Source organism: Quercus lobata, chromosome 2 (assembly GCF_001633185.2).
Source record: "Quercus lobata isolate SW786 chromosome 2, ValleyOak3.0 Primary Assembly, whole genome shotgun sequence".
Lineage (NCBI taxonomy): Eukaryota > Viridiplantae > Streptophyta > Magnoliopsida > Fagales > Fagaceae > Quercus > Quercus lobata.
In genome coordinates this window covers 38,511,315-38,537,819 of record NC_044905.1, presented here as the reverse complement: position 1 = coordinate 38,537,819, position 26,505 = coordinate 38,511,315, and the positions used below count along the sequence as shown (strand labels likewise).

Below are 26,505 nucleotides of genomic sequence, written 5' to 3'. Positions count from 1 at the left end.
CCAAACACAGCCTAAATAACGTTCGATTCACATGAAATTTGAAATGTTTGTTAACAACATAAAGAATATATAATTTAACTGTGAGATTTTAAAATTTTTAATTTATTTATTTGATAATGTAATATTACTTAAAATTACACTATAACTTAATTATGGCCTAATATTTTTTAGGAAATGTTTTTCATCCATAATAATAATAATAATAATAATGAGCAAAAGAGTCCCAAGACTTATAAAAATGCCTCTTAGTAGCAGAATCCCACAATAACCATTAGTTGACGGTTTTTTTTATTTATTTATTTTGTTTATTTTTTATTTTTTATTTTTATGGGGACATTTTCTACGTTGATTATGCCCCAAGCGTTCTAGACTTCTAGCTCCGGGAGCTTCATAGTGTAATGAGGTGTTCAAAGGTCACAATTCAAACACAACTCGATCTTCACTCTGAATATTCCATCACATCACTTTTTATACAAACAAAATCATATTGTTTGTTAAATATTCCGAGCACATAGCACAAGAAAATTCAAGTGACTGACTACAACGTTTAAAAAATTCCATTAAAAGAACCGAAAAAAATTAACTGCATTGTAAATCTTTCAAAAATCCCCTTCGCTCCACTCCACCTGTGTGTGCGCGTGCAAGTTTGTGAACAATTTTTTTGCGGCGTGAATACCCCACCGTTAAATTTTTCAGTGAAAATTCAAGAATGGCCGGCTTATATATTTAACAGCTAAATTGGGAGTATAGCTTTGAAGGCAGTGGGTTAATTTACACAAAGAATAAAGCCAGCACTAGCAATTGGATCCAAAGTAGCAGTATATAATAACAATATATAACAAAAGAATAAAACGGGAAATTGACAAAAGACACTAATCTCCTGATCTCTCAGACAATTACACACATTTCTATGCTTTCTAAAAAAATAGAAGAGCTATAGCTAGCATCTCATTAAAAGGAAGTAATATAAGTTTTATACCTGAAAGATGAGTAAATTGAACTCCCCTTGGCATAATTGCATCAATGTCACCGTCCTCCCAGACAAGGGAAAGAACATCATCAAAGTAATCACCCATCACGCTAAGAACAAATAAACAAATTTCCCTATCACTGACGTGCTTCCTTTGGAGTGACATAACTTCTGCTTTCAGTGACATTGGAGTTGGCAAAGACATCTGGTGCAATTTCCCAGCTCCCACTCCTTCTTCCCCAACTTGAGTGGCGAGCATCAGCTCGAATGGTGGGGGCTCGATGATCCGAACCCAAAACAGAATCAGCATCTGAGGTATTATGGGGAGGTCCATTGCTACCTCTGCTGCGTATGTCCTCATCAATTTCATCAATATTACGACGCTGAGAGATCTTCAATAGGTCTTCACCAATCTCTAGATCATCTTCTACCTTCGGACGTGGATCAGCACCTAAATCATCTGCTGATACTCCTTCCCGAGGGGCAGGCGAAGGGGGAGGCCTTTGTACCTCTTCTTGAACAAAAGCCCGGAAGTTGTTCCTTGAGGGCTTCACCTTTGTGCAAAATACCTCAAGAAAATTATCCAAACAACCCCGGTCATAAACATTGATCCTATTGTCAGCTCTGTACCGGAAATTTTCATAGGTTGTCTGAAAAAAGACAAGTTGTATTAATCTAGCTGATAAGGAAAGAAATTTACATGGTAAACAATGCTGGCGATCTTTCATTTTCAGGGAAATAATAATGATCAAAAAGCTAAAACGCTGTAAAACCCAATGCAGCTTTTCCTGTATCATGGTCTACAACAAAGAAGCATGAATACATACATGAACATTATACTACACAACACAGTGACATGGTTATCCTTGAAAAACTAGGAAATGACATGGCAGACATGGAAACTAATATATATATATATATATATAAAACCAAAGTAAGAATTAATGATAGGATCTTTTGACAAAACTTAAAACATTTCAAAGGATGAGGACCATTATGAAACATTAGGCAAAGGTTAAGAACTAAATGTGTAATTAAACCCTTAAAAAAAACAAATAAATTGCTACAGTCAAAAGAATGAAGACAGAAATTTCAGGGACCATTAGCTAACGTTGTTTTTTAGATCTTTGTTCGATTGGTCTTGTGTAAGGCTTTACCTATAATAATTCCATTTTTTTTTTTTTATATAAGTAACAAAAATAATTCCTTTTTCTTTTTTTTTTAATATATATAAGTAACAAAAATCTAACTCATAATTTGAATTTATAGATTTGCTACACTTTTGTGCCAAGAACCTTGTAGCTCCAACTAGTTGGCACCTCTTGGTGTTTCCCACGGAGAAATCCAAAGTTTAAATTCCCCTCTTCCCCTGTTGTAACTATCTAATTATCAAAAGATTTGCTACACTTTTGTCATTATACCTCCTACTTAGTAATTAAGGCTTCGAGTGCATCATCATGTAAATGAAGTAGTCTTTTCCCCCGATAATATATTATTACTTATCATCAAAAAAGGAAAAAAAAAAAAAAGAGGACCACTACCCATTCACATAAAATACTAAAAAAGAGAGTAAAAATTATTAAGGAACAAAGACTGAAGAGTGAGAGTGCCAATAAGCTTTGAGCGATGCCAATCTGAATAGACAGAGTGCTGGACAGACGATCTAAAAGCCAATCTACATGGCTCGAGTTCAGAACTGTCAATTGGGGAGGGAGGGAGTGGGGAAAGAGAGATTTGGGACTGGAGATTGAAAAAAGAGCTTGATCAATGGTCAATCTAAATTGCAATTTGAGAGAGTTTGATGTTTTCCTTCTTCTTTTTTCCAATTTTTTTGGTCATTGTGTCACATAACCCATCCTATTAAGCCAACTCAATATTAGGAACCTCTCCCACAAGCACCAATTCAGACTTGTCAAAGCTTATTTTCAATCCCAACACCGTCTCAAACTAGAGAAGCACCAAGCAAACAATCAAAAGTTGATCAAGATCAGGATCACAAAGAACCAGAGTTTCATCAGCAAAGAGAAAATGAGACATAATAAAAGTGTCACGTAACCCATCCTATTAAGCCAATCCAGAATCAGACCACATGGCAGTGGCTATCCCATTGATACTAAACCAATCCTAATATAAAACTAGAATGGACAGCAAAACATCAAGCTAGGAGCACAAATATACAAAAAGAGAAGTCAGTAAAAAATAAAGCTAGAACCACAAATTTACAAAAAGAGAACTGACCTGGTTTGTGCCTATAAGGTACAAATGGAAGCCAGTTAGTCCCCCAACAAACCACAGAGAGATGAAACAATAGGCCATTAGTATCACAGATGCAGGAGATTCTTTCATTGCTTTCCAAACTGTGCCCTGATCATCATCCATCAGAACCTTGATGTACAGAGCTGAAATGGCAAAGACGTAGATGCAAAGAAGAGTTGCTGAAGAAACAAACATAAAGAAGTAACGATAGTTGCGCTGCACATAGACAGAGGTAAGACATAATATTAATGGCAACACAAAAGGAACCCAGAAACAGTAACAGGGAAAGTACATATGTCATAACAATAGATTTTTATTTCCATGGTAAACAACATACCAATCCAATGCATTGGCCCACCCAAGGGCAATGGTGGTCAAAACGCTCCACACAATTGTTGCAAATGGAGCAATGGGAGCAACGAGGAGGTCGATATAACATGCAAGTATCACAATACTTCACCCTCACAGGATGGCCATTGACTGTTACTTCTTTTGTTCGAGGGAATTGAAGGCTTGGCGTTTGTCGTCCCCCCACAACATCAACCGACACTGAAGAGTCATAACGAAACTCTTCCTCTGGTGGATGTGAATTACGTGGAATTATACCCGGATCCCGGGCTGAAGTAAGAAAAAGAAGCACCAAGACCTATCAACATCAACTAAGGGATTAAAATAATGTCAAACCTAGGAGATCAAAATGAAGGAATTACTATAGGAACCCATCCAGAAGATATTTCATAACCAACAATAATAATAAAATGAAAAACATTTCAGGGGGTGAGGCCATCACTATAACTCTTCAAGCTGTAAATTCAATTGGAACGTATCTATCTTATTATTATTTTTTGATAAGTAAAGAGTTTAATTAAATATCTTATTATGAAAAACTTAAACTTGTATGCGTATCCTTCCCCCCCACTTTTTTTCTCTCTTTGCCTATTTTCTTTTCTTTCTCCCCATAAATATGCAAGTAGAAGGTTAGAAACCAGTAAAATATGGTTTCAACTCAACTATTATGCTTACATTCCAAGATATAGGTGGGAACAACAGATTTTGCTATTTTTGCATTAAAATTTACAGGGAAAACACTTCGCAAGAAAAAAACTAAGGAGAGAAGGAACAGATATAAAAGCTTGAGAAACTTAAACACAATGGCTTATGAAAACCATGCATGATCATGTAATCAACCACATGATGCGTGTCTACTAAGGGTAGTGCCTCATACTTTGGGTTTGGGATTTAGATGTCAGAAACTGTCTCATAATCCTATTTTAACTTAGTTTGGGTCTTCTTGGTGTGGAAGTAAAGTTTATTTGTACCAAAGAAGCAGTTTGATAGTCCTTGTCAAAGGTTGAAAGTTAAGTTAAAAGAGTTTTTTTTGTTTGGGTGAGAACACCACTAGGTGTAGTGATGTTTTGGGTTAGTGAAAGTGTCAAGTACGTAAGAATTTGGTGTTTGTTTTAGGTGTCTTGGATTTGGATTAATTTGTGTTTGTGATAGGTTTTGAACTTTTGTAACTACAGTTTGAGAGTTTATTGAGCATGGTTGCAAGTCATACCATTGATACTTAAGGTTAGTTGGCATTGCTCATGAATGTAGGCATAGAGCTGGCCAAAACATGTAAACAATGTTTCCTTTTTAAAAAGAAAAAAAGTTAAATTTTGTTGAAAATAAAGAAAATCAATGCACCCCATCCACATGGGCAGTACACTAAGGCAGCTACAAAGCACATAAGAAAATAAACCCAATCATACATGGGGTGGCCATCCAATCATACATAGTACATAAGAAAATAAATTTCAAATCCAACAATGTGATCAACCTCTTCAAATATATGTCGGCTGCATTCTCTCCAAATGGTCCACATGATGCATAAAGCAACTGCTCCCCATAAATCAGCACTTTGGTGACTACCAAGGCTCCCTTTCCAACAAGCCAACAAATCCCACACCCTTTCATGAATATCCCAGTGAAATATGAACAAACAAAACACCACTGACCAAAGATGACATGCAAACTCACAAAGGAGCACATGATATACGAACTCCCCACTTTTCTTGTACATGCAACACAACTCTACAATACAAATATTTCATGTCCAAAGATTACCCATTGTGAAAATCTTACTCTGGCAGCTGTCCACATGAAAAAAGCTACTGTGTGAACCTTCACCCTCCAAATACTTTTCTAGGGAAAGAAATGTGGAAGGCCATTAGAAAGAGCCTAATAATGGGGTTTCACTGCAAAAATGATGCTCCTAGTAGGTCCAGCATATGCAGTCTTCTCCATCTCTTCTAGTTTGGAGTACAGAAAATTCAAAACGAATGCAATAGCACCATCTCCGAACCCATTGGAAGAAGAAAATCTCTCCCAGTCCCACCCGTTACAGTTGTCTCCATAGGCCCACACCTTAAGGTCCATTAGTCATCCTGGACACCCAACCACCCCATTCTATCCCATATTTAGTATCTACTCCTGTTCTCCATAGTGTCCATTTCTATGGTACAGTGCCAAAGCCACATCCCCATCAAAGCATGGTTAAATCATTCAAAGTTTCTAGTGCCCAGGCCCTCATATTGAAGTGGTTCGCAAACCATCTTCCAATTAACCAAATGAAACTTAAAACTCCTCTCCTAAACCACTCAAGAGAAATCCGTTGTTACAACAAATTTAATATGTTCTAACTTCTAAAGAGAAGTAACATATGCTAACCTAATAGACAAACATCTAGGGGAAGTCCTAACCCAAAAATAATGGGATTTGTCATGTAGTCTCAGTCAAAATATTAGAATGAAAATCTAAGACTTTAGGTGCTGGGTAATGACGACAAAAGGAAGGATAAATACCAAAGCATATGATCACATGATAATAAGTAGATATTGAGTGCCAAGTAAATAAGAGATTAAGAGGACTTACAAAGATAGTAAAGACAATTGCTACCACCAGAATTGCATATCCCACATTATTATTTAAAAACTCATGCCGAAGATGCCTTGCAACAAATACGCAAAAGATGACAATAGGGACAATAATCAGCAATAATGTAACAAGCAGTGATCTAGCATCTGGCCCAAATATCAACCTCCCACCAAGGATGAATTTCTGCAAAAAGAGGGATGATAAAAGAGTGAAATGCAAAATAGTCTGAAAGCATAATGCAACAGGATGTTGAGAGAGAGAGAGAGACTGAAAAGGAAATATCATCTCTGTTATCACAATTCAATTAAAACCAGTATCAATATGGTAGACAAGGTTTTTTTTTGTGATAAATAAGAAAAATTTATTAAGAAAGACTACATCATGAGCAAAGGACATGAAACCAAAAACGACATAGTAAAAAAGAAAGTAGTAATTCCATTGCCACTTAACCATTTACCATAGCATTCAAAGACACACGTGGTATAGGTCTTTCCCCCAACCCCCCTAAAAAGAAAAAACAAATTCTTGTGTAACCTCTTAGCCTAGCTATTGAAGATTAATCACATATATAATGGGAATGGCAAGATAGAAAAATTGCTAATAGTTAAACAAAACTGTTAAAAACAGTAACAAACCAAGCCAGGCTCAAGATGGATCATCAGACATCAAAATTAACCTCATGAAAAGAAGTGCTGCTTGTATGGGTTAGGATCACTTTGCCAGGAACTTAGAACCACGTACATTTCACGAATTCATGGTTATGTTTTTTTTTTAATAATAAAGAGGCATAAAACGTTGGTTTAAGAGGAAACCATTTCTTAATTTCAAACCCTTTTGGCTTTTAAATGACTGAAGACCAGAAATTCAGAATTCCTTAGAGAAATAAATTACTGGTTCATTGGGATAAAGGAATCTAAAGAGAAGGATTTGGATTTCAATCTTTAGTTTAAATAACTTGAATAGGGTATAAAATAACACAAACAAAAAATCTCTTGATGAAATTTATGGAGGACTTGAGCTTTATTAATATGCGTATTTCAAATAATCACGTGTAAGATGTCATTTCAAATCCATCATATCACAAGTGTTTTTGTTTGAGTAAAGTTTCCAAGTTTCACATCATCATGTGTTGTTAAACTTATGTTAAGCATTTTATAATAGTAATTATTCTTTGAATCCCTGGATTTTAAATCCTAAAATCCAAACACAAGCTACAGTAAAAGGACATGCAATAAATTACTTACAGAGAAAAAAAATTAAAAGATAGACATGGAATATAAATTTTATTAGGAATAGTTACGATATGAAAACTTCTTTTCCACCAATTATTGTCGCAATCAATTGACTGCTAACACTCACAACGCTGTGAGAATGCATCGATCATCATAGTTTAGCAAATCTGCCCAACTAATCGTTGATAATGATTGATATATGTCCCTCCAGAGTCATATCTGATATTTAACCCGCAATTTACTCTACTATTTATATGTACTTTTCCAAATGCATATTATTAATCTATTGGATAGATGATTTTGCAGTGCTGTTAAAAGCTCAAGGTGCACTTGTCCGCAATGTCTCATGGAACCTAGGCACATAGCAAATGCGCAAAGCAAAGGTGCACGGCTGAATGAAGGCACATTTTTTAAATGTGATGTGTAATGATTTCCAAAAGAAATGTTCAAAATATACAATCAAAATAGTGATTATTTAGCTTATTAGTTAAAATAGTTAGCACATTGTCTAACACAAAAGTCAAAGGACCAAAATTCTTGATATCCTGTGTAGGACATTAAATTTCTTAAAATCTCTACAAATCGATTTGAACAAAATTATTGATGGACAGGTGAAATAAGATATAAAGATAACAGCGGTTAGTATTATCATTGTAGGAAGGTAAACAGATATATAGCATGTAGAGTAGAGAAAGCTTATTTGCAAGTATATTCTCCCATACCATAGTAATGTAAAGTAATTAAACGATTAGCTTTTTACACTTTTAAACTCACCCATATCATAGCAAAGGGGATAATTTTATTAACGCACATGGTCAAAGAAAGTCTTAGCAGGTATGTGTTGTAACAATCAGATGGTCATAGATGATAGTTTAATCTGCTTTCTTTCATGTTTCTTCTTCTTTTCTTTGTTTTTTTTCTTTTTTCTTCTTTCTTATTCTTCACTTCTTTTTTTCTTTTGCTATCATTTCATGAGCCTTGGTTTTCGCAGTGTTCATCCCACTTCCCATGTAGATTTGTTGATTATTTGAACTTAAAGTGTAATTCTTTCTAGAAATTCTATGCATACTGCTTTTATGCTTTGATTTCCTCTTCTTCTAATAAAATTGTTCTTTACTTGTAAAAAAACACAAGATATTATTGGCCATCTTCAAAAGCAATGTTGTCTCTTTGAGGCAGTTTTATAACTCACATTTACTTTTTTTTTTATAGGTAACCAGAAATTTATTATTAATGAGAAAAAAAAGTACAAGTTGTTCATGATGATGAACAAGAAGAAAAAAAGAACAAACAGCACAGCAAAACAAGAAATCAGGAAACTAAGCTAAGGGAAGACATAAACTCAGAGAGAGAAGAACAATCAGTAAAACCCCAACAACGAGACCACTCCAAAAGACTACGTTGGCATAAAACCTTTAACTCGTCCAACGTCTTCTCGTTATCCTCAAAGGAACGACGATTTCGTTCCAACCACACAATTCACATTAAGCATCCTGAAACCAAATTCCAAATGTCCGAATTATGTTTCCCAAGCCACTGATGCCAACAAGATAACAAACCCGCCACTGATCCTAGCATAACCCAATGAATACCAAAGGCCTAAAGCATAAAAGTCCAAAGGGAATGAGTAACAAGGCAATGAAGAAAGAAGATGGTCTACTGACTCCCCATCACAACACATACAACACCAAGTAGCCAACGAGCGACCCCTAAGCATTAGATTGTTTAAAATGAGGATCCAACCATGACAGCAGTCCACAAAAAGAATGTCACTCACCTAGGAATCTTTGGTTTCCAAACACCCTTCCAAGGAAACAAAGAATTCGAAGCACCCCGAATTGCTTGGTAATAAGACCGGGTGTCAAAATTACCATCACCCTTTAACCGCCAACAAAGAGTATCACTCCTATCACCCAAAGGAATACGAGTTTGGATAAGCTGGAGTAGGGAATAAGATGCAGCTAGCTCCCAATCTTCAAAAGCTCTATAGAACCTTAAATCCCATACTCTAACAATACCCCCTTCTGGCATCCACAAAACCTCAGAGATACAAGCATCCTTGATCGCTGAGCACACATAGAGATCAAGATAGAGATCTTTTAGAGTATTATCACCAATCCACCTATCATGCCAAAAGCAGATACAAGTGTCTTCACCCACTACGAAAGACAGATGCTTAGAGAAGCTCTCCCACCCTTCATTAATGCTTCTCCATAGGCCACATCCATGAGTCTTGCACACTTTAGAACACCACCCCCCCTTGACCCTCACCATATTTTGTGGAGATAACTCGCCGCCAAAGATGGGTATCTTCATGCCTATATCTCCACAACCATTTCCCTAATAAAGCTTGATTAAATGACACCACACTTCTAATCCCCAAACCACCCATCTCGACGGGTAAACACACCTTTTCCCAAGCCACCAAAGGATATTTGAAACTCCCCTCAGAAGACCCCCAAAGAAAGTTCCTTTGAATACTTTCCAATCTAGCAGCCACAAATTTAGGAATAGTAAAAAGAGATAAAAGTATGTTGGGAGGCTTGAAAGAATACTCTTAAGTAACATGAGCCTACCACCCTTAGATAAATAGAGACGCTTCCACCCAGATAGCTTCTTCTCCACTTTCTCCAAAATAGGATTCCAAATCGAAGCTGTCTTAAAAGAAGTCCCCAACGGCATCCCCAAATATTTCATAGGCAAACTGCCCACTCTATATTGAAGAATATTAGCCAATGCGTCTAGATTATTCACCTCCCCAACAGGGACAATCTCACTTTTCCAACATTGACCTTCAAACCCGTAAAAGCCTGAAAACAAGACAACACCAACCTTATGGACAGTAGCTGTTCCCTAGAGGCATCACAAAATAAGATAGTGTCATCAGCAAATAGCAAATGGGAGATACGCACCCCAACAAAGTTCACAGAGCCCACCTGAAAACCCCGAATAAGATTACACTCCTCTGACTTCTTCAAAAGTCTACTCAAAACCTCCATTATCAAAAGAAACAGAAGCGGGGATAATGGATCCCCTTGTCTCAATCCACGAGAACTACCAAAAAAACCTTCAGGGGAATCATTTACCAAGACAGAAAAACAGACAGAAGTAACACAAGCCTTAATCCACCCCCTCCATTTCACTCCAAAACCCATCCGGCCCAACAAATAAAACAAGGCCTCCCAGTTCACATGGTCATATGCTTTTTCAATGTCAAGCTTGCAAACCACACCCGGTAATTTGCTCTTCAACATGCTATCCTGACATTCATTTGCAATAAGCACTGAATCTAGAATCTGCCTTCCGCCAACAAACAAATTTTGAGGCTCAGAGATAAGATTATCCAAAACCGCCCTCAACCTATTAGCCAACACATTGGATAGCAGCTTGTACACACTACCCACCAAACTGATGGGGCGAAAGTCCTTAATGGAAACAGCATTACACTTCTTGGGAATAAGAGTGAGAAACGAAGCATTCAAAGACCGTTCAAACATAGAGTGCTGATGAAAATAGTCAAAGAAATCCATGACATCCTTTTCCACAACACTCCAACATTTGTGGAAAAAAACCATGGTGAAACCAAAACCCAAAAAAAAAGGATAAGGAAAACCAGAACCCAAAAAAAAAAAGGACAAAAACTTCTGTTTTGGAAATGGATAAGGAAAACCAGTTGTCAGCAAGGTATACAAAATAAAGCAAACAATGCAAAATTTAAATTTTAAACCAACCCAGGTGTAGGAGCATATTCATCTTTAATAAACGCACACAACAGCCAAAAAATGACTGATTTGTAAGAGAACAAAAGGAACCAGAGATAATTTAAACCTTCCATTAGTGGAGATAATCTAACTACCATACCCTTCAGAGCGGCTAAAAAGGCAAGATTGTTACTCCTGTCCCCATGCAGAATATCCTTAGGCTATAAAGTTGTCCAGTAGCAGATCATTCCAAATTGAACATGCATGCATCTCAGGAAATCAACAATATCCTAATTTCCATTCTACAAGAGAACAGATACTGAGAATCATGGAAAGCAGAAACTGTTGCACTCATCCCACCATTAAGAATATTAAATTGCAAGCCATCTAGAGTCCTCACTGGAAATTTTGATCATGCAGAAGGCATATGCAGTGTCACACGAATTTAAAATGGTACAAATAAATTTTACGATTAATAATAGAACTCTTGTGAGTCTAGGAATTTATCCATTTCATATGATCATTGATAGAAGATTTCATTAAAAAAATACACTTTTATGTTTGATGTGGAATCTTTGGCAAAGGAGGAACTGTCAGAATTTTGAAGGGGTTGAGCATCCTCTACATTACAGTAAGCCTGCCTCTTCAGACATATACTTCCCTTATGGGAATGGTCTACCCTACTATTTCTTTTTCAGATTTTTTGGACTTCTTATTTGCAAACACTAGTGCATACCAATTTCTAGCTATCCCAAAGTTCAGTTCTCTAGGGGTTTAAGTATACTTCCTGGGTAAATAAATGCATCACCTTTCTGCTTCATATTTAAATTTTTACCCATCCAGGAAAAACACTATTTATTACTCCTTTACTTTTATTCAAATTCCCATGCCAAAACCTTTATTTATCCCAATTGATTATACAACAGTAGGGAGTACCAATCACATTCTGACTTCTAGGAAACTTCAAAGAGATGGTCATTTAACAAAATATCGTTCTGGAACCCCTGCAAATTAAGGGCATTTTGGTAGTTTGATTGAGTCTAGAATTTTCTAGGAGATCTTATCATAGGTTTTCTTTTCTTTGAGTCCAAGTTAGTCTTCTATTTGTTATTACCTTACTAGGTTGTTAGTTTACGAGTCAAACTAGTGCTGATTCATAAAAATATAGTGTTTTTACTATTGAAGCATCTGGCTTTATTGTTCGTTTTCTTCCTTACTCTTTTCTCTTTTCTTCGTGGTACTATTCACGAAAACCATTCATACAGCAATGAAAACTATAAATTTCTCACTTTTCATTCTCCTTACAAATACAACCCCAAGTCAAGCACTTCCAATTACCAATCAAAATCCTAAAACTCCATTTACTTTCTCTATAAAATTACCATAAAAAAAAACTCATCCCCCAAGCCAAGTTTGAGCCTTAAGCTTTTCTTTAACAACTCTAAATCCTATATCTATAAATCCTCCTAAACCTTAACCCACCACCACAAGCACAGATCAACAAATTCCCCAATGTGTTCTACGCCAATGTCAAAATGCAAATTGTACATGTGCTGAAGGCTAAAAGATTTGAGGAGAAGATTAAAAAATGGTGGAGCAATTACAATATTCAAGGTAACGTAGTTTCATTTTGGCAAAAAAATTCAAGCTGTTAAAGCAAGATCTGATTAAATGGAATAAGGTTTTTGGTAAGGTTAAGGAAAGCAAACAATTCTTCATTAAATTTATTAATAAATCTGATCAACTGGAGAAATAATTCGACTTTCTGGGATATGAATTTTATTCGGGCTGTTCAGGATTGGGAGTTGGAATCTCTATCGATTTTTTTGGACACTCTATACTCTGGTAAGGCGGCTGGTGTTGGCATGGATAAGCTTTGCTGGAAGCCATCTTGTCAGAAGGATTTTGAGGTTCGATCTAATCATAAATCGTTAACTCCATTGCGAGGTAACAGATTCCCTTGGAGAAGTATATGGAAGCCGAAAGTCCCATCTAAAGTGTCTTTTTTCATATGGGTGGCTTCCTAGGGGAACATTCTGACAGTGGAGAATTTGAGAAAGTGTATGATAATTTTGGTAAGTTGGTGTTGTATGCGTAAGAGGGCCGAGGAGACAGTGAGACATTTGTTGTTGCACTTTACTATGGCTAGAGAATTGTGGGACATGGTTTTCACCCTCTTCAAAATTCAGTGGGTGATGCCAAGAAGGGTTGTTGATCTATTAGATTGTTGGCAACGCCGTTTTGAGCATCATCAGTGCATTGAAATCTGGAAGGCTATTACTCACTGTTTGATGTGGTGTATTTGAAGGGAAAGAAATACAAGAAGGTTTGATGGGAGTGAGCGTAACATGTTGGAGCTAAAAGCTCTTTTTATGAAGACACTTCCTGAGTGGATGACAGCTCCAGGGATGTTTTCCTTTTCTAATTTATCTAAGCTTATTGATATCTGTAATTTTAAAATTTAGCTTATTATGTCGCTAGTATATATCCAGTGTACTTGCTTTCTTAATTATTAATAAAGTTTTATTATCTATCATTAGACAATTTTTTTTAATTAAAAACATGAAAAAAAAATTGAATGAATAATAATAAATAGGATTGAATCCAACAACACAAGAACTCAAAAGTCAACTCAAGTCATAAAGAGTTAGCAGATCTTAGATAAGAACATCTAAGAACTGCTATGCATAAAATATAACTAATACTCTCTACTTCTTCCATTGTACTCTGCCATACACCCATTCCAACTGCTAGAATTGTTGGCATATCTTAGCCTAACTCTTGTGCCAACTATTCTAGACACAATAGCACAATCCATAGATTCCATACCATGCAGCTTCATTTTTCTTACACCACATACTTCATCAGATTGTAAAAGTTAATTAATGCAGCCAAGAAAGAGCTCAAGAAAAAACAAAATCATATACCAATATATTCTAGGTTGTTGGTCTAGTTTCAATGTGTGAACTTCTTGACATCTTTCTTAGGCTACTTTAATAGTTATTTAGTCTTAGCATTAAGTTTCCGTAGGTTGGAAAATTGTTGGTTAAGTTCTACTAAACTAGGGGTAGTTTGGTAATTTCCAGATTTTCTGGAACAGGCCTTAATGGGCAGTTCCAAAGGCCCAATGGTGTGGGCACCAGATACAGGCCACCAATCACATGGTTGAACAATAGAGGCCCACCACCCACTGAGCCTGAGCACGATAAATTGATTAGACTATATTTAAATTTTCCATAATTACACTTAATGTGATTGATTACTAGCTAATTATTTCATGAAATTGATCATGGATTATAGCCTTTACTTAAAGGCTCCAGATAAATTTTTTGACAATGTGAATTTGATGAATGAAAATTGAAGATGTTTAATTTAGTTTGATGGTCATTCTGGGTCTAGGTGATAAAGCCTAAGGTTGTTCTGTTTTTCCTTTGTTTCTTACTCTTGCAACCCCCATGCTGCATCACCCACGAATTTTATTTTAAGCCCATTTTCTATTTGGTTTATGAGTTATGACAACAACCAAGCCTTTGGTAACATAATTGTGGAATCGGCTATGGGACCTCAAAAAACTATCAGTCCATTTTCTATTTTGTTTAGAAGATCTTAATTACTTTTCTTTGTTAATTAGAAGTCCTAATCTAACAAAAATCAGACAGCTTATTTCAAGCTTTGAAGGTGCAATTTTCTTCTCCTACTGAAGTGTGATAGACCCTTAAATATCAAACCCCATTCAATAATCCTTCAAGAACTAATCAAGAATCCCAATTTAGTGCTGATTTAAATCCTACATCAAAATTGGTATAAAAACCACCTAAAGCTTGCGTCCAAAGCACACTAAGCAAACATGAACAAACTCTATGATTTGGTAGCTATAATCTAAGTAGGGACCCCAATCCATCAGCCTTAACTGCCACATTGCATGCCATGTATCCTAGCATAGTTCGGTTTAATTCTTGGCCAATAAAAATTGCAATGACTTTCAGTAGAAATATTGTCATTCTAAGTTGTAAAATACCTGCCCAAGCCTATCCTAATTTAAAATTTTAATATAAAGTAAGAAGTATAACAACCTGTGCAGAAGTAGAAATTTCCTCTAGCATACTTAGCACCAACAAATACAATTGGATAAACAAACAAATTACTTACTTCACTATATGGTTTTCTAATTGAACATCTTTGTAAATGCAAAAATAAGCAAACATATGTCTTACTGAGAGACAAAGTAAACATTTTTTAATAATTATTTTAAAAAATTGCAACATCATTAGTTGCAACTCCAGATAACAACTATTTGACTTTAGAATAATAAACATAATACTTAAAATATGGCTTCCAATTCATTTCCTCCATTTTTTAAACAACCAATCAAAGAGTATATGACATAAGGGCTGCATTTTCTCCGTATATTGGGAGCCAATACTCCTCCAATGATGTTGGAGACCGGATGAGATGGAAGTTGAAGCCTAATGGGGATTTTGACATCTGGTCGTATTATAACAAGTTGCAAGATTCTCCCTTAGTTGTCTTTCCTTGGAAAGGTATATGGAGAGTAAAGGTCCCTAGGCGAGTTTCTTTTTTTCGTTTGGTGTGTAACTTGGAATAAGATCCTAACGGGTGATAACTTGAGATTGAGGGGATTGGATTTTGTGGACAGGTGCATTATGTGCTGATACTGTGGGGAGATGGTAGACCACTTATTTCTTCATTGTTAGATGGCTTATCGGTTGTGGAGCTTCGTTTTTATAACTTTTGGATTAACTTTTAGATGGCTTATCTCTTTCTCTTTTGTAATTAATTTGTTGCTTGGTTTTCTTTTATGTTTTTTCTTTGTTTTCTTCTTCTTGTAATTTTTGGGTTTGCTCTATGCTTTTCTTGCATAAAAAAAAAAGTATATGACATAATTGTGTAATTTGACCACAAAACCCCACTTGAGCCCATATCACATTGTACGCAAAATCAACAAAAGAAAATCAGTCAAAAAATAAGTATCTTCAATGATTTTCATGTTCATGATGGTGAACACAAGGAAATCAGCTACACTGTCAATCAGCTACACTCATTTTATACGAGAAGGTGTATGAAATATTAAAAATAAAATATTGATGAATTATAGTTCTAAGTTCTTGTCCATTATTAGCACAACTCAACTCAAGACCCAGATAGCAAAAACCCTACTCAGATAAGAATAAGACATCGAGTTCATCGTTTCATAAATCCAGAAACCCAAAAAAAAACAAAAAAAATAAATAAAAGCTAACAATTTATAAATAAAGCAAACAAACAAACAAACAAACAAAACAGGGAAATTAAGTCAAAATAACCTAAAAACCTAATTGGCAGACGGATAACCAAACAAATCACAAAATCATTCAAAACCCACAATTTTTTCAGATTCATTCAAACAAAAGCCCAGCAAATCTAGAGCAAAAATAGAAGCATGCACCAGTTTTTCAAATTTAGAAGTAAAAAAAATTGGGCTTACATTACTTCCTTTCCAGGCTTCGTACACGCGCTTTGCCATGAGTGAATCGCACAAAGCTCTGTACTTACTTAGTTACTTTACTTACTTTTACACTCACGCAGGGACGGAGTCAAAGACTTGGAACTTGTGGCTGTTCATTTCACTCTCATTTGAAGACTCTATCTCTCTCTCCCACACACACACACAAACCCCAAATGAAAATCCACACTGATTTTTTATTTTGATTTTGATTTTGGGGGCTCACACACTATTATTAAGGGTTTTGAAGAGAAAGAGAGGCGTTGATGATTGAAATCTGGTTTGAGTGTGGAATTTTGTTTTGCAAATGTGTTTTTTTCTCTTTTCTTTTTTCGTGAAAGTAGTGGGAATCTTTATTAGTATTTGTAAATTGTAGGCGAAAAAGGAAAATCTTAAGTATAATACACCACGGAAATTCCATGGACCAGTTTACTTCTTCTTTTCCTCACGTCACTTTAAACAAAGTGGAGATTTTGATTGAATCAGTAAAATTCTCCCAAATGGTCTAATTTACCCCCGAGTTCACTTTTGTTTTCTTGCCACGTCATCAAAATTGCGGACGTGGCAACATCAGATTGGTTCTCGGCTGGTAGAACACTTTCTTTCTGGGTATAATAGGGGAATAATCAATGAATGATTTTTGGTCTAACATAGACCACAGTTCCAAAAAAAAAAGCCATCCTTCTTTTTTATTTTAAATTTCCAGGTGGAAAAAGAAAATTAACAGGCCAGCCTAGCTCGACTGTGGGACTCTCTGCGGGATTCTTTTGAAAGATACCTCAACTAGGCATTCATTCTACCGGTACAGATGGTGTTTGCTGCCTGCGTGTAAGCAAATAATATTCCTTCGTCTATTGTCTATACTATAGTTTCAATGTTATGTTTTGTATATTAATTAATCACTCCCAGATAGTTCAACCCATTCATGCTCTTTTCTCCCAAAAAAAAAAAAAAGAAAAAAACCATTCATGCTTTCCTAATTACTAGCAATATGAGGATAAATTTCTATATAACAGAGTAACCACTTTCTTTTTATGACTTCCTCCTAGCTAACAACAAAAAAAGAAATTTATTAGCTTGTATCTCTTTTTCTTTAAAAATGCATTTTGCCATTTTAGGAAGGTGTTGTTTTTGGCATCACAATCATACAGGTTACTAATTTAGGCCCATATGATTTATATCTTATTATCTCATTCATCAAAAAAAAAAAAAAAAAAATCTTATTATCTCGAGGGTGCAAAACTCTACACCTAATGCAGTCTGCCTTATTGCGGCTAATATTCAGTCTAGCTTCAGCTTGTTCTAGGTTTGGTTTCTCAAAAAAAAAAAAAACTTGTTCTAGGTTTGTTTCCCCTCAGTCACACATTATCCGAACAAGATTTTCATGACAAAAATCTAGCAGCATTCCATGAAGCGCATAGCATACACAAGCAAAGAGACTTTGTGTCCGGGTAGACATGGCTAATTAAGGGTGACCATGGTCTAAGATTTGGTAATGACCCCTTAAGAGCACTAGCATCAAATTAAAAAAAAAAAAAATGTTATTTTTACGCATCTAAAAGTTATTACTTTTTTTTTTAACACATTATTTTACAATACACTCTATATCACTTGTTTTATTCTATAATTCAATACATTAAAATAATATATACAACACATTAAAATTATATTAACTCAACCAACCATAGCTACCACAACCAATAGCCACCACCCAGTGGGCAACGGTCACCAACCAACCACTACTGCCACAACCAGCAACAACCACTCAAAACTACCATAATAAAACTTTAAAATCAACCCACCACCCACAGCCCACCACCACCACCCAAAACTTCCAAAATAAAACCCTAAAACAAAAACAAATTGAGATGAACCCGTGGGTGAGATTTGCCTTGAGACAGACTCTACGGCAATTGGCGAGATTGAACATGGCTAGGGGAGATTGGCAGTGGTGGTGTCTGAGGGTGAGAGAGGAATAGAAGTGAGAAAGAGAAAAGTTGAGAGGCAACGAGAGAGAGAGAGAGAGAACATTGTGCAAGAGAGAGGGAGAATAAAAAAAATTTATAGCATTTCATTCATACCATTCCAAATTTGGAACGGTGCTGTTCACCTATTCTAAAAATTTTTGGAATTTGAAATATGTATTGTGGGAGCTTTTTTGGTGTTTAGTGTGCCAAACGCCAAATATTTGGCACTTGGCACACTTGATGCTAGTGCTCTAATTTTGGAATGTCTCCCCCTATATACACCACTTGTCTTGTGAGTATGATCCTAATTGAAAAGAGATGTACAATACCTTAGGTTTTTTCACAATATATATGTTTGTCATAAGAAGAATTGTATATTTACTTTAATAGACCCATAACCCCTTGCATGGGTCTGTGGCTTAAGCCAAGTTTACTCAGAAAGGATCTGATGTCCTAATATTCAAGCCTAGAGGGTTTAAATTTTAAGCCTCTCAGATCAATGTTGCACTTGTTTTTTAACATAAATTGAAAGATAAATGAGTAATTTACAATGTAAGGGCATTTCAAACATTCTATGGATAATAGTTTAATTAAGAATAAAAAGTCTTAACAATCAAAATGATTTATTATGTATGATGATCAAACCACATCAAATTTCAACAGACAACATGATATTGTTTCATAACTTAGGACCAAATGAATGATGTGTTGGAAAAATACATGTTTGTATCGCATACAAAACATACGCAGCGGAAAATTCACGGATCTACTTCATTCGCAATTGATAACATATACTATGTAAATTTTAGAATATAAGAACAAGAGAATGTACCTTGGTGTGGTGAAATTCAAAACCAAATATTAGAAGTACTCAGAAACACTTTTAATCTTCACTCCAATTCCACTTGTGCCCAAGAAGTGTGGTTTCTTAATCAGTTTATATGTATATGTTCAAGAGAGAATTAGAGAGTGTCCTACACTTACATACAAAACAATTTCATTCTCTCACTAAACTCTGTATGTTTCTCTCCTTATAACTGATTATCTGATTGGGTTAGTCTTTTGGGCCATTCTAATTGGGTTTTAGTATGTGATTTGGAGTGGAACCAAAAGAGAACAAATAAGACACTAACTCTAATGGGCCTTGGGCTATTCTGTCTATTCTTGACAAGTCCAAAATTACCATTAATTATATTTAATATCACTATATAAATATAATTACACTCTAGACCTTCTTAATAAATTATATTCCAAGACTTTATTATACATGTAATTCCTTCATAAAATATTCGTAGTAATATAAAGTTATGAATGCAAACTGCCACTTTGAAAATTACTACATATTAATCCTTGAGTACCCGGTTTAATCCTTTAAATTATTCATCTATATATATATATAAAACCGAAGTTTTTGCTGGCACCACAATTTTCCACATCAGCACAATATTTAAAAAACACAATATTTAAAAAATGAAAAATAAATAAAAATTATAACTCCTCAAAACCCTAACAACCTTACCCCTCTCTCAAGTTAGGAAATATAAAGCCACGGTTTCTGCAAACTCTCTCTTTCTCCAGACGTAGGAAGCCCTAAAGCATTCAAGATCTACAAAATCCTAGCAACCTCAAGTTAAGAAATATAAAACCACGGTTTCTGCAAACTCTCTCTCTCCAAACTTAGGAAGCCCTAAAGCATTCAAGATCTATAATGCACGGTATAGATTTTAGCTTATAAAGTTCAGCTTTTGTAAGGTTAGTTTTGTTTATATATTAATTAATACATAGTACTTTGTTCACCATTGAATACTCATATAATCAATTTTCAATTCAATGTTCAAGAATTAAACCAAAATTCTAACTGCGCTATCATAAAATATTATTATTAGTATGAATTTTATGGAGTTGCGGTGTTCAAGAATTAAACCAAAATTCTTTTAAATTATCTATAATATTTTGTCCTCTGAAAATTTTATCTCTTTAATTTTAGTATATTGTGTTTCTTAAGCTATAGAGAGATTTTCTTTGGTTTCTACAAACTCTCTCTCTCTCCAGATGTAGGAAGCCCTAAACGCATGGTATAGCATTCAAGATCTACAACTCACGGTATAGATTTTAGTTTATAAAGTTCAGCTTTTGTAAGGTTAGTTTGTTTATATATTTAGTCCTTACGTTTAGGTTTAGGTTTAGGTTTAAGTTTTAAGAGATTTATATATTACTACTATGTGGCTGAATTTCCAATGACATCAGTTTTATGTTTTTTTTTTTTTTTTTTTAATTTTTTTTATGTAAGGTTAGTTTGTTTACATCAGTTCTTTATCTCAAAGATAAGACTTTTATTTCTACCGCAAGAACTATTTAGGTATGTATCCCTTGCAAGCACACATGAACTTAAATTGTCTTTTAATATATGCATGCTTTATTATTTTCTAATAGTTTTCCCGTGCATTGCACGGGTTAGCGACTAGTTATATATATATATATGAAATCCAATTCCATAAATATATACTTTAGTAACCTCTTACTAAAGTAGTTAGGTCTAACACTCTGAATAACCAAACCCATTAAATTTATCTTAAGGGAATATTTTATATTTCTGTTAAGAGATTATGAATTTCATCTTGAGAATATATGTTTCATCAACACTAAATGTGGCTGCTCAACATACTAAGGTTTTGATCGTAACTTTAGATCTCACTCCTGATATATTAAAGCAACTTACACTTCATGATCAGGTCCATTATTTTATCAGGATTAAGATTTCATGTAAATAGAACTCGTAAGATTTGTTATTTATTTGACAATCGTTAGAAGAATAATAAATCTCACAGCGGTCCAATTCAATATATTTTAACTCTTAAAACATATCAACATACTAACTAGAAGTTTCCACTTTCATGATCAAGACAAATCATCTTAGTTGATATGTTATAGTTTTCACAAATGAAATGCCCAACTTCATTACAGACTACGAACTAAAATTCTAAGTTTACAAAGAACTTATGACTTATATCTTCTGTGACTAAATCACATACTATACATCTCATGGACTACATAATAATGTCCAAATATCCATGTTACCATTATTTTATATAATAATAAAACAACTTTATTAATTACAACATTAAGTCATACATAATGTCATACATAGTATCATACAATAGGATTTAAGAGCACTAATCTTAACAATCTCCCACTTGCCCTAAAGACTATTGTGCACTAATCTAACTCTCATACCCTTCAAATGTGACTTAAAGGTCCTTTGGGGCAAGGCTTTGGTAAAGGGATCTGCTAGATTATTTGCATTATCAATTTTTGCTGCTACTACTACATCTCCTCGAGCAACAATGTCTCGAATGATGTAGTTCTTTTTTTCAATGTGCTTTCCTTTCTTGTAATTTCTTGGATCTTTGGATTGTGCAACCACTCCATTATCAAAACAATGTGATAGGAACTTGCTCCATTCTCACAACACCAAATCGGGAAGGAATTTTTTGAGCCAAATAGCTTCCTTTGTTGCTTCACAAGCAGTAACATATTTAACTTCCATGGTGGAGTCAGCAATATAAGAGCTTAACACTCCTACAACTTATGGCTCCACTTCCCAAGATGAACACATAACCTAAAGTGGACTTTCTGAAATCAAGATCTAACTGAAAATTTGAATCTGTATAACCAATGAGAATCAAATCCTCACACTGGTAAACAAGTATATAATCTCTTGTTTTCCGTAGATGCTTGAGAATATGCTTTACAGCTTGCTAATGTTTTGGTCCTGAATTTGATTGATATCGGCTGACCATGCCAACTGAATAACAAATATCTATCTAGTACAAAGCATGGCATACATGAGACTTCCAACTGTAGAATCATAAGGAACTTGTCTAATCATATTTTCTTCCTCAAGAATCTTAGGCCTTTGGTCATCAGACAGAGGAACTCCATGTCTAAAAGGAAGTAATCATTTTTTTGAGTTTTACATGTTAAACCATTCTAGAACCTTATCTATATATCCAACTTATGACAAACCTAGCATCTTATTCTTGCGATCTCACCAAAGCTTGATCCCTAGAATAAAGTTAGCTTCACCCAAGTCCTTCATATCAAATTGGCTTAACAACCGAACCTTTACTAATGACATTACCCCTACATCATTTTCAATGAGTAGAATATCATCAACATAAAGCACTAGGAACATTACTACTTTATCTTGATGTCTTTTGTACACATATGGTTTATCAATATTTTGTTCAAAACCAAATGATTTGATTGCTTGATCAAATTTGATGTTTCATGACCTAGATGCTTGCTTAAGTCCATAAATAGATCTTTTTAACTTGCATACCATATGCTCTTGGTTCTTTGCTATGAAACCTTCCAATTGCATCATGTAGATTTCTTCTTCAAGATTGCCATTTAGAAAAAACAGCATTGACATCTATTTGCCAAATCTCATAATCATAATAAGTAGTAATGGATAAGAGAATTCTGATAGATTTAAGCATTGTTACTGGTGAAAAGGTTTCTTCATAATCAATACCTTCTTTTTATGTATACCTTTTCGCCACTAGCCTTACTTTAAAGGTTTCAAACTTTCCTTCTATCCCTCTCTTCCTCTTGTAAACCCATTTGCAACTGACAAGTTTAATGTCGTTAGGCGCCTTTATAAGATCCCAAACTTATTGAAATACATTGAATCTAATTCAGATTTCATAACTTTGACCCAATGATATGTATCTATATCATTCATTGCCTCTTCATAAGTGTAAGGATCAGTTTCGGCCTTTCCTGAGATAACTCCATAAGTTTCTCCCAAACTTATGAATCTTATAGGTGGCCTAACAATCCTCCCACTACGATGAGGCTCCTGTGTACTAGTCATCTCGTGAGTAACATCTTGTGGTGTATCTGATAAAACCACATCATTCATAGTTTCATCAATTGGTTGTTCAATTACAAGTTCATTCATTTCAGCCAAAACAACTCTACTTCTAGCAGTAAAATTTTCATATAGTTATTTTCCAAAAATTTAGCATTTGTACTAACAAAAACTTTGTTATCATTTCGACTATAGAATAAATAACCCTTAGTTTCTTTTGGATAACCCACAAGCAAACATACTTCTAATTTTGGTTCCAATTTATCAGGCTTCCCTTTTAGCACATGTGCTAGACAACCCTAAATGCAGAGGTATTTCGTACTTGGCTTACGCCCAATCCACAATTCCATGGGTGTTTTGGGAATAGATTTTGATGGAACTAAATTCAAAAGATGCATTGCTGTATTTAAGGCATACCTTTAAAAAGAAATTGATAAAGTTGAATAACTCATCATGGACCTAATCATTTCCAAAAGAGTCTTATTCCTTCTTTCTACTACACCATTTTGTTGGGGAGTTCCAGCTGTAGTCAATTGGGATACAATCTCATTTTGAGTTAAGTAATCCATGAAATCCCCAAGAAGGTATTCACCACCTCAATCAGATCGAATGGCCTTTATGCATTTACCCAATTGATTCTCAACTTCAGCCCTAAACTCTTTAAATTTTTCAAAAGTTTCGGACTTCCGTTTCATTAGGTACACATAACCATATATTGAGTAATCATCCGTAAAAGTGATGAAGTACTCATAATCTCATTTTGCATGGGTTGACATAGGACCACATACATCCATATGAACTAATTCAAGCAACTCTTAGGCTTTTCTTCCTTTTGTATTAAAAGGTCATTTGGTCATTTTACCCTCCATACAAGATTCACAAACTAAAAATCCATCAAAGTCCAATGGCTTTAAGAGTCCATATTTGATCAGTCTTTAAATTCTGTTTAGATTAATATGACCCAAATACAAGTGTCAAAGATATGCATCATTAGTAGAAATAAACTTTCTCTTTAATGATTTTACATGAGAGTCATTATCTAATTCAGAATTATATAATTCATGCTTATCAGGAGTTAAAATATAAAAACCATTCACAATATTACCAGAATAGATAAACACTTTATCTTTCTTTATTAAAACATTATATTTTAGGATAACACAATATCCATGCTTACCTAAATAAGTTGCAGAAATTAAATTCCTATGAACATTAGGTACATATAAATAGTCTTCCAATATTAAAACTTTAGAATCAAAACATAAATTAAACACTCCAACAGCCACAACTAGAATCCTGCGCCCATCAGCCAAAGTAAGAAACAATTCCCCTTTATTCAGCTTTCTGGTCTCCTAGAACCCCTGCAAAGAATTGCAGATATGATTAGTACAACCTGAGTCCACACACCAAGAATCCGTGGGATTTTGTACTAAACGTATTTCAAGAATGAATAAACATTTCATACCCTTATTCTTGGCAGCTCTAAATATTGGACAATTTCTCTACCAATGACCTTTCTCACCACAATGGAAACACTTTCCTTTGGCGTACTCCTTTTTCTTTCCCTTGTTGGCAACTCCTAAGGCCATTTGTTTACCATCTTGCTTGGTGAAGTCCTTCTTCTTCTTCTTCTTTTTACTCTTGCCTTTCGACTTAAGTTGAGAAGTAGAAGCTTTAGCCATATTAGCATCAACACTAGATGTACCAAGAATGCCTTTCGCTGCTACCAATTCATTCATTAATTCAGACAATGAATAAATCTTTTTGTTCATAGTGTAATTAAGTCTAAATTCCTTTAATGATTCTGGTAGTGACTGGAGGATCATATCCACTTGGGATTCTCCATCAATATCGGCATCTAAAACTTCCAGTGTATTCAGATTAGAGATCATCTTAAGACAATACTCCTTAACTGAAGTGCCTTCAGCCATTTTGGCATTATAAATTTGCCTTATGATTTCTTGCCTTGCAAAACAGCCTTACTCACCAAACATCTCCTTCAGACTTAATATTATGTTCGAAGCTAGTCCTACATCTTGCATTTGATGCTGTAGAACATTTGAGATATATGCTAGGATATAGCACTTGGCCATTTCATTAGATTTTTGCCAACGATTATATCGCTATTTTTTCTCAGAATGAGCATCTAATGATGGAAAGTTAGGACATAGTTGAGTAAGCACATATTTGTGCCCTTCAGTAATATAAACAATGTCCAAATTTCTTTTCTAGTCAACATAGTTGGATCTAATCAGTTTGTTTTGATTAAGAATAGTAATAAGTGGGCTAAATGATGCCATGATTAAATCTAAAAACAATAAACATGAATATAATAAGTAAACTGGACATTATCAATTTAGCATATACACATATAGTATGAAACCTTAATAAAACCATAATATAAAATATGCAACAACAACCTAATCCTATGTTTAAAATTCCTTGGTAGCAAGTAAATTATAAACACTATGACTAATTGAGAACTATTCTCATTATTAGTGCTATCATGATAACTCTTATCAAACACTAATAATATGCCTTATTTCCTTTAACCTCTAAGTAATAATGACATAGTTTTGTAGGGAGGTTAATATTAAACTTAGTCTAGTGTACACCATTGCCTGAAAATCTATATAAGTCATTAAGTAACTCCATGGTAGGGTGGTCGTTCTTAATGTAAAAACATATATTATCCGTCATTAAGAAGTTTAATCTATAGTACCATGAATTAAACACCCTCCAAATGCAGGAAGGCATATACGCCAGGGCAAGGTGCTTAATCACATTATTATAAACCAACAATGGAGGCCATGAGATCTAGCCCTTGTATCTCTCTCCCACTAGATGTTTTAAAAATAAAGGTTTTTAATTAGAAATCATGTGTAATCTAATCACACATAGCCATGCATCTTATCCATGTGAAAACACTTAGAATAATTCAAAAATTCAAAGTTTTCAATCGATCAAATGTGTATCTTGATTGGTCCAAAAAATTAAAAAATTCTCACCAAACAATCTACCTGGCTTGATTGGTACTCGATTGCTACTTGATCGATCAAAAAAGAACATTTGATCAATCGA

At 34.7% G+C, this 26,505-nt stretch overlaps 2 protein-coding genes across 2 annotated transcripts; both read right to left on the bottom strand.

Moving 5' to 3' along the window:
• Positions 1-766: 766 nt before the first annotated feature.
• Positions 767-16,797, bottom strand: LOC115975532 (protein S-acyltransferase 8-like). Its single transcript, XM_031096337.1, has 5 exons — positions 16,564-16,797; positions 6,143-6,328; positions 3,564-3,872; positions 3,209-3,442; positions 767-1,620 (listed from the first exon to the last, which is right to left on the bottom strand). The coding sequence occupies exons 1-5, from the start codon at positions 16,600-16,602 to the stop codon at positions 1,108-1,110; spliced, it is 1,281 nt and encodes a 426-aa protein (XP_030952197.1). The 5' UTR covers positions 16,603-16,797; the 3' UTR covers positions 767-1,107.
• Positions 16,798-24,756: 7,959 nt separating this feature from the next.
• Positions 24,757-25,355, bottom strand: LOC115964108. Its single transcript, XM_031083437.1, has 2 exons — positions 24,938-25,355; positions 24,757-24,785 (listed from the first exon to the last, which is right to left on the bottom strand). The coding sequence occupies exons 1-2, from the start codon at positions 25,353-25,355 to the stop codon at positions 24,757-24,759; spliced, it is 447 nt and encodes a 148-aa protein (XP_030939297.1).
• Between the last annotated feature and the right edge of the window lie 1,150 nt (positions 25,356-26,505).

What these genes read in the sequence shown, in the direction of transcription:
- LOC115975532 (XM_031096337.1), bottom strand. Translation starts at nt 16,602, where the DNA reads ATGGCAAAGCGCGTGTACGAAGCCTGGAAAGGAAGTAAT. An exon ending in TGGGCCAATGCATTGGATTG is followed by an intron (nt 3,443 to 3,563) that starts GTATGTTGTTTA and finishes GTCTATGTGCAG; the next exon opens with CGCAACTATCGTTACTTCTT. An exon ending in ACCTTATAGGCACAAACCAG is followed by an intron (nt 1,621 to 3,208) that starts GTCAGTTCTCTT and finishes GTCTTTTTTCAG; the next exon opens with ACAACCTATGAAAATTTCCG.
- LOC115964108 (XM_031083437.1), bottom strand. Translation starts at nt 25,355, where the DNA reads ATGGCTGAAGGCACTTCAGTTAAGGAGTATTGTCTTAAGATGATCTCT. An exon ending in TTTCCATTGTGGTGAGAAAG is followed by an intron (nt 24,786 to 24,937) that starts GTCATTGGTAGA and finishes AATTCTTTGCAG; the next exon opens with GGGTTCTAGGAGACCAGAAA.